Source organism: Buteo buteo, chromosome 16, assembly GCF_964188355.1.
Source record: "Buteo buteo chromosome 16, bButBut1.hap1.1, whole genome shotgun sequence".
NCBI lineage: Eukaryota > Metazoa > Chordata > Aves > Accipitriformes > Accipitridae > Buteo > Buteo buteo.
In genome coordinates, this window is record NC_134186.1 from 21,275,129 (window position 1) to 21,283,833 (window position 8,705).

General features: G+C 46.2%; 1 protein-coding gene across 3 annotated transcripts in view; it reads right to left on the reverse strand.

Moving 5' to 3' along the window:
* Positions 1-1,741, reverse strand: part of SYT9 (synaptotagmin 9) — a 71,995-nt gene extending 70,254 nt beyond the window's left edge. For all 3 annotated transcript variants that reach the window (XR_012653184.1, XM_075048175.1, XM_075048174.1), the window contains exon 1: positions 1,079-1,741. Coding sequence is in view for 2 of the 3 variants with exons in the window: in XM_075048175.1 (XP_074904276.1) it covers positions 1,079-1,226 (148 nt within the window). In the remaining variant the exon portion in view is untranslated. The remainder of the gene's footprint in view (positions 1-1,078) is intronic.
* Between the last annotated feature and the right edge of the window lie 6,964 nt (positions 1,742-8,705).

Genomic DNA, 8,705 nt, shown 5'->3' on the forward strand with positions numbered 1-8,705 from the left:
CATTAGACTGCCCTATGCTAAACAAACTGATTTATTTCAGAGAATATTAAAGGAATTAGTACTGTGCTGTGATGATCAGCTGCTATAACAGCAGGTCTTTCCAGTACTGCAAACGTTTATCAGCTTCTCTTTTAACTCTCTAAATTTCTCCTCTGACTGAGCAAACTCAACTCGATAGCGTAAAAATAAATATAATAAACTCCCACTTCAAATTGCAATTTGCCTTTCCCTTACGGCCAGAGATGTACCGAGCATCATCAATCTTTCAGCATTTTTGCGCAGCTGGAGCTCAGCTTCCTTATTAAAAAGCTCAAGTTAAAGTTTTAAAGTCAGAGTGTTATGCCGAGATACGGAAAGGCGACCATAATCCAGACACACACACACACACAAAACCACTCGGTGTGCACCTTGTCTGACCTACAAGCCCCACAACCTGCTACAGAAACGCAAGAAACAGCCTTCGTAGCTTGTGAAACGCAGATCCGGAAAGTTAGCTGAAATCCTGCTGCGTTGAAACTCAGCAAGGACCCCCTCCCTCGTCTTTACGATCAGACCCGGAGCGCCGGGGAGGCCCAGAGGAGAACGAGAACCGTCCCCCCGGGCTTGTGACACTGCAGCAGGCTACCGAGGAGACAGCGCCGGGCGGGGAAGCTCCGGTCCCGCTCCGGGGCCGGGAGGAGCCGAGGCGGAAAGTTCCCCGCCAGCCCGCCCGCGCTGCCGGCACTCGGGCAGCGGACACCCACCCACCCACCCACCCACCCGGCTCCGGGCCGGCAGCGAGGGTTGGGGGGGGAGACCTGCCAAACCCCGGGGGCAGCCCAGCCCGGACGAGCGTCCTCCCCCGGCCAGACCGGGGCAAATCTCCCCAGCCCCGGCCTACCTGGGGGCCGCCCCCCCCCCGCTTCTTCCCTCGCCCCCCACCCCGGGCAGCCCCCGGCGCCCCGGCAGGCCTCTCCCCGCGGCACCCGGCCTCTGAGGGACGCCCGGGGGTGCTCGCCCTTCTCCCGCAGCCCGGGGCCGGGGGAGGCCGCCGGTGCCCGCGCCCCAGCCCGCACACCTTAAGGGCGGTCGGCCGTACCTGAGTCCGTAAGGCGGGGCCGGGCTCTGTCCCGCAGGTAGTAGATGAAATCCCGGCAGTTCTCGTTCTCCACCGCCCCGACGGAGCACAGGTCGGCCAGCAGCTGCAGCGCTTTCTGGCAAATCTCGTCCTCCCTGTCGCCGGGCATCGCCCCCCCAGCATCCTCGGGAGCGGAGCGGAGCCCTGCGGTCAGGCGCCGCGCCGCTGCCCGCCGCCCGCCTGCAGCCGCCCGCGCCGCCGGGCCGCCGCCCGCATCCTCACAGCCAGCGGCGCCCGCCCCGCCGGGCCGGGCCGGGCCGGGCCGGGCCGAGCCGAGCCGAGCCGGGCCGGGCCGCCCGCCGCTCACCTCCCGCCCCCGCGGCCGGCTTCGTCCCGCCGCCTCCTGCGCGCCGCTGCCGGGGGCGGAGGAGGAGGAGGAAGGGGGGGTCCCACCAGTTGAACGCGAGGGCGGGCCGGGCCGGCGCCGCGACCGCCCAGCCGCGCTGGCGCAGCTCTCCCCCGCGGCGGGAGCGGGCGGGGGGCCGGGTCTGCCTCCGGCCGGCCGGGCCGGGCCGATCCGGACCGGACGGGGCCGGGCTGGGCGCCGTTCTCCGCCCCCGGGGGAAGGGCTGGCCCCGGCCCGCGGAGCCCCGGTTCCCCCCCCGCCCCGAGGCGAGACCCGCGGCCGTGTGTGAGAAGGGGCGCGGGTGAAAACTTGAGAAGCGGCGTGGGGGCTGGCGAAGGACGGTCCCGAACGCGGGTGCTGGGGGGCAGCTCCTCGTCCTCCTCCTCCTCCTCCTCCCTCCCCGGCCAGGCCCAGACCGCCTCTTGGCTGGTCCGCGTTTAATGTTAACAAACACTTCGTTAAATGCCGGGTGCCTTTTGCGTCTCGCCGCCTGCTCCTGTGCAGAAATTATTCCGTGCGCTCAGCTGATGGTCTTGAAATCACTCGCTATAAGCGATGCGCGCCCTCCCCGCCGGGAACCCAGCGGAGGGGAGAGGGTCAGGGCTGTCCGGGGGGCAGGAGGGCGTTCTTCAGCGGGCCCCCGTTTGGGGCGATGGGTCGGAGCTGCGGGAGCCGCGGTGGGACATCTCCGGCACCGGGGGACCGGCCACAGCTCGAGGGAGGGCAGGGGAGAGCCTTCCCCGGGGGTGCGGAGGCTGAGGAGCCGTCTGCCATTAAGCGTGTTTATCCTGACGAGTAGGAGACTTGTAAGGTGCCGCTTCGCTTTCTGGGTTTGTAGGCGGGGAGGCTGGTGGGTGTCAGGAGGGGAAAAGCTGAGAACGGGCTGCTCCATTTAACTTAATTTATTTTCTCTCTCTCCCTTTTTATAATAGCTTAAGCAAATATCAGAGGCCATGACGAGCTTGGAAAGTTCAGACCGGTGTGGATGTTCAGCCTACTGTTTAAAGACTGGGGATAACGGTTCTAGAAATAGCGTAGACGGCAACATCTTCTAGTGGGAGCTTTTTTCTTTTCTAAGGAAAAAAGTATGTCGTTGAAATAAGATGTATTCTGCAAATGGAGTGGATGTTGACAGCAAAAGTTGTTCACTAGTATAACTTCTTGTCTCCTAGTGCTTTGGCAGGCTTGCTTATGTCTCAAAGGTATCACTTCTTTTTCCTCACTTTTAATAGAAAAATTGTGTCTGTAAAACATAATCGTATAAGCCATCATATAAGGTATATATGGTATAATTCCATCAGTCAACAGGCAACTCTTTCACGCAGGCTTGTTGTTATTAGCGATTAATAACAGATAATAAAATGGTGTGTAGCTGTTATAGTTGTTGAGGTCGTATTTTTGAAGCCCAGAGATTTTTATGACATATGTTTTCACATCTAAGCATGGGGAAACTGCCTGCTAGTCTCAATAAATGCTGCACAGATATTTATCTTGGTGCTGGAAATACCAACACGATTGGCTTGTTTCTCCAAACATGCAGGGCCAGGGTGGGGGGGAAGAGAGACAATTCTGAAGAGGTCCTGTCAATCACAGCTCGCTCTCTGAAACTAAAGACCAGGCTTTAGCAGTGCTGCTGCTCTTCCTACTTCAGTGAAGAAGGGGTAAAATTTAAAGAACTTGGTAGAACCAGAGATACCAGAATCCCTTTTGGGGAAAACCAGCTTCAAGAGGGCTAGTGAATTATTTATACATACGTAAGCTCTCTAGAGGTAGAAACTTTTCCATTTGTAACACAAAATCAAGTCCTGGCCAATGTTGGCAATATGTAATAAAGAGGAGGAAAGACAGAGGAGCTGTCAAAGACCACTGACAGAGACATCAGTGAAGTACGGTCCAAGCAGTCCAGTGACCACGTGTGACCAAATTTTGAACTACTGTACAATTTGTGCATTGTGACTCATTTAGGCAGATTATTTAGCTATATTTTGGTAGTTTGGCCCTGACCTAGATGGCTGTGCTGTTCTATAGCTTGTAGTCTGTCCAGGACAGACAAATATATCAACGGCATAGTGATATTAATGCATTTACTAGAGTGTGGTTTTTTATCCTGTGAGACCACAAGCCCATCGCTAGCCTTGGATTCTAGCTTGCTGCAAAGTGAACTCTGGACAGCCTGGTGATGAAGGGGTAATTTCTTTATCTTTCTCCTATAACTAAAATATCTTGCTTCATTTTTTAAATAGCAGCAGTTTGAAGTTGCTGAGATATTTGTAATGCAGGTGGCGAGGGTTGGAAATTTTTCAGTCTGGTGAAGGAAAGACCATGAAATTGTTTGGACATCACTGCTAGTAAACAAAGGCATCTATTCTCAAAAGCTCTGAGCACGTACTAAGTGCACGGTGTAAGCAAATGCCCGTGTCTCTCTCTGGTGATAATGGCAGTAAATGTAATCTGCTGTGTCTCAAAGCAAATACGACTTTGCCTTCCTGTGGTTGTTTGCGAAAACTGGATTATATCTGCCATTTTGCTGTCATCGATTGCATGTTTCTGTTCTTGCAGGCACCCTTAGTTGTGATGAGGTTACTCTTGTGTCAGCTCCAGATTTTGCCCATTCAGGGGATCGTGTTATGTTTGAGATCCCGGGTGAATGCTGTGCTGATTAACTTTGGTCCTAGAAGGGCATTGCATGATGCAGTGGGACACTCCTGTTAACCTTATCTTGAGAGTTACAACTTGTACGCCGCCATAAGTATATTTTTTTTCTGTTTAGCTCAGCGCTGCCCTCGCACAATACAGTGTACTCAAAAAAAAAAATCCCCAAGCCTGCTACACATGGAGTCAGAGTAAGTTTAACTGTTTGACCTACAACAGTTCTGTCATCATCAATTGACACGTTCTTCTTTCTTTTCTTGAAATAAAGCTTTTCCCCAGTGTTCTGGCAGTAACACAAGGGTTGCTTGGCAATGAGATCATCTTCAAAGCTAAGTCATTCATGAAACGAATGCCTTTCTGGAAGAAAGTAAGGCAACTTGCATCAGAATTTTTATTATGGTTATGCTGCAACAAGAACTCATCAAGTATTTGTATCAAGTATTTATAATTGTTTGAATGACATTTGGCCACAAATAGGTGGATATAGCTTATCATGTCAATACTTTTTTCCTTAAGAAAAGGGAAGAAAGAAGCCATATGTATTTCAGGAAATCAAGGAAACATGAAGAGCAGTAAACTTACTACATGCAACATGACACACAAGGGTTTTTTGGTTGCTTTTCCCCCCCCCCCAAAAAAAAGTCAAAGTGGGTGAACTTCTGTGATTAAAGAGCAGGAAGAAAAGACAGAGATCAAAGAGGACATGGCTGTGGTTGAAGGATGCCATTGCACTAAAGGCAGTCACCTGAAGTCCAGACTGGAGAAGGGAAATGCCACTGTAGAATCAAAGATTGATACATCTATCAAATCTTTCTGCTACTGGCTGTGCCAGACTTTCTGCCTCACTCTCCCTCATATATGCATATACTCTTTACCTTTCGTTCTTAATGGATGTATCTTTTTATGCTACTGAGACATAGAAAATGCTTAGGTGAACATATAAGAAATAGGAACGTTGGTAACTACTGCTGAGTTTTTGTGAGGTGGTGCTTTTCTGAGCAGCTTCATTCTTGAGATGTTTAGTTATTCTTCACAGAAGGTTTTAGGAATGCTTTTAGGGGGAGGGTAGTTAGAAAATAGGTATGCCCCCATTTGGGCTTTTTACTCATCATTGAGTGCTAGAGGTCATACAGAAACAGGTCAGTGTTAACTAAAGAGAAGGTGATACCATCATTTTGAGAATGTCTTATAAAACTTTGATAGCTGTTCATGGGTACAGCTAATAATATGGAGACGTTTAAAGATTCTGAGATTGGTATTAAATACTGTGATGAAGGAACATGAGAAGGGATGGTGGTGTATTTTCATGATGGTATTTATAAAACCTTAAGGTTTTTTATGTGGAATCACATGTCATTTATTAACATCTGTTCAGATTTGTAAAACATAATGCACAAACCCAGTGTTAAACACGGGATAGTACAAAGCTTTGTTCTTTCTTCTGCAGGAGGCCTGTAAGCTGTTTCTATGTCAGAATTAGTAAAATGTCATTTTGGAGTCTTCTGAGTGATGGTAGGTAGGTAGGTTGCTTTCTCACAGCAGGTCCTGAAGGAAGAGCAAAATGTCTATCCTGCACTGAGTAGAAGAAAAGTATGTAAAATCTCTTAGATACTGTCAAGCATCTCTTGAAGCCATATTAGAGCTGACAGCCAATGTCCTGATACAACTGGGGCTCAGCTATGTTTTATGAAGTGAGTTGAAGGGGTCTAGATAATGAATTAGTTGTTTGAATGAAGGTTATGAGAAAAAGCAAGACAGCTACTTTAAGTCTACTGTAGGAGTGGGATCTGGGGGAGAATGTGTGTGTGTAGGGGTGTTTGTTTGTTTGTTTTCCCATGTTGTCATTGGACAAAGCTGTACTGCCTAGGGAAGGGACACAGATGCAAGCTCAGAGCAGAAGATACTGCCCAGAAGACTGTGAACAGTGTAACATTTCAAGATGATGAATCACTTTCATGACCTCTTTATAGCAGATAACCATTTTTTTTTCTTGATCTTCATACCCCCCATGTTGTTAATAGAGAGGATTCTTGGTGCCGTAGCTTGTCATCTGCTATTTTCATCTATCTTAAGAAAGTTTCCTCAAAACTAGAGAAAAAGGGAGGAAAACACATCTTCTCTTCTGACTTGACTTTAATTCTAATTTGACAATCTCTTCCTTGACAGCTTTTGCAAACACTACTGGGAAAAAAAAAAAGTTTACTGAATAATTCAGTCCTGAGAGTGAATTGAGCTTGAGGAGAATTGTTGAATTCCCAAGTCTGTGGGAATCTTTTGTTATTGACTGCTCACATGGATTTAAAGTCCTGTCTCTGTAGTCAGTGTTTTTTATCTCCCCTTTGGATGCCACAATTTTGTCTAGCTTTTCATACCTTAAAGACAGCTCTCTGATCTTGTGGATAAACATATGAAGAACTGTCAAAGGACCTTCCTGCAACCAAGGGGAGCCATAGCTATCATGCCACACCGAGCTCCTTTCTAGCTGAAGTTCTGCATATATCTATGCAACTGTAAGTCAGAATTTGACCATGGACCTGAATGTTGAAGAGAGTCCAAGGAAAATTGGTGGAGTCAGCATGCTGAGTATGAAGCCATCTTTTCTGACTTCTGAGGTCTGGCGAGTTTTTTCCTGTTCTGTGGGGTATTATTTATGACACTTTCCCTTAATGTTTGCCTGTTAGTTGACACTGTTTTTATTGTTCAAGTTTTAATCTCACAGATACACATGAAGGCGTGGTGTGAAAGAAGGAAATTGATGTCCCAGGCATAAAAAAATCAAATGAACACTTTAGTTTTACCTTGCAAGTAAAGGATGGTCCAATAACCAAATCATCACCTGTGATGTCTTTCTTTTACTGCTAAAGCGTGTTCCCTAAACTGCACTATAACTGTAGTTGGAGGCACAAAACCGCCTTGCTCTGTAATAGCTGGAGTTATTCTCGGATAAAGAGCAGAAGTGTTGACCTTTACATTCCTTGGTGGATTATTGTTTAGAAAAAGGGAATATGCCGAAAAGAGTGTTCCTACATTAACCTGGACAACCATTGCGCTGTTCTTTTCTGAGGCACTGTTCCTAGTATCCTCCCCTCATATGCTGAAGCATCCCAATCCTTAATGAAGATGAATGCTTGATATCAGAATAGAATCTCCTGAGGATGGGGTGTCTTACTCATTCCAGATACTTACTCATTCCAAGAAGTTTGTTATTTCTATTAACATGCTAATGGGAGCCAGACAAGTTAAGAGTTGGTCCTGTACTTTATGCACCTACAGTCAATAAGTAACAAAAAGAATAATCTTTATATCATTTGAGTATTTGTAAATGTGTAAACAATAGAGATCATTTTCTGCAAGGTGGAATGATGATGTGATAAATGTCACTGTAAGTAGCTTGTCCAGGAAACAAAAAAAATGATAAGAGTCTAGCTAATATTCAGGACTGTATATAAAACCTGAATCAGGCTTAACAAACCTTAAAGCCAGTGAAGAAAGTAAATCTTATTACCTCTAAAGCATTTTTTTACGTAGTTCAAGAAGCAGAATCATCAGCGACAAAAATGAGTCTGAAAAGTGGTATCATACTGTCTAGTAGAACCTTTATATAATTAACTCTTATTGATGGTCTCACTCAGTGCTACAGTTCATATGAGTAAATATATAAGAGCTCAATTATAATGTGAACTGTAGGAACGCTCTGCTAATGTATTTCCACTCAGCTGCTTACAGCTACATGTTACTATTTCCTAACCAAAAGAAGGAATAAAAATGTTTCATGGTTTTATGGCTTATAGCTTGATGAAATTTGTAAAAGGATGCTAAGAAAGTAGCCTTTGATGAGGAGGATGTAGTCCCTTTTCTTTGAACCTTAAAAGGTTACAGAACCTTCAACTAAACAAGAATTAAAAAACCCCAAACACCCGAAAGAAACCCCTTTTTTGATTTCTGGTAATTTAATGCTTTTTAAATTATGGATATGACTAGTGTTTCTGTAGTCATGGCCTTCTTTGAAAGGTAGTTAGATCTAGAAAACATTTTTAATTAAGTGATAGATCACATGGGATCTGCTTGCAAGTAAAATAAATCCACAAGTCCCCTTGTGGACTGATGAAAAATTTTATTCCTTTTAGATTTAGCTTTAGTTCTGGTTAACATATAATCAGATAAGCTAGAGTCCATTGAGAAGTCAGTATTGGTTAAAAATAGTCAATTAATTGCATCAAGAATATGCTTTCTGCTAGTTATTCTTGAAGTAGGAAGTGTAGACACAGTAACTGAAATAATAGAATAAATGAATTAATACTAGTGTGTTTTTGAGGATTCACTTGGACAGAAAGTTCAGCTTTTGTATTACAAGAATCTGAAAAGTCCAGGTACCCTCATTTGGCAGGTTCTGTTTCACATCCATGCTCTCTAGCTAATACACTCGATGAGCAGATGTGGACTGATGTAATCTCTGGTAAAGAAAACACAGGGATAGAGAGGGTGAGTGTTGATCCATTCCTCTTCAGGTCTGTTGAAGAGCAGCATTTTCTTACTCAAGTTGTTCTTGTGGCTTTATTTTAAACAGGAAAACTTGATGATGATTTATTT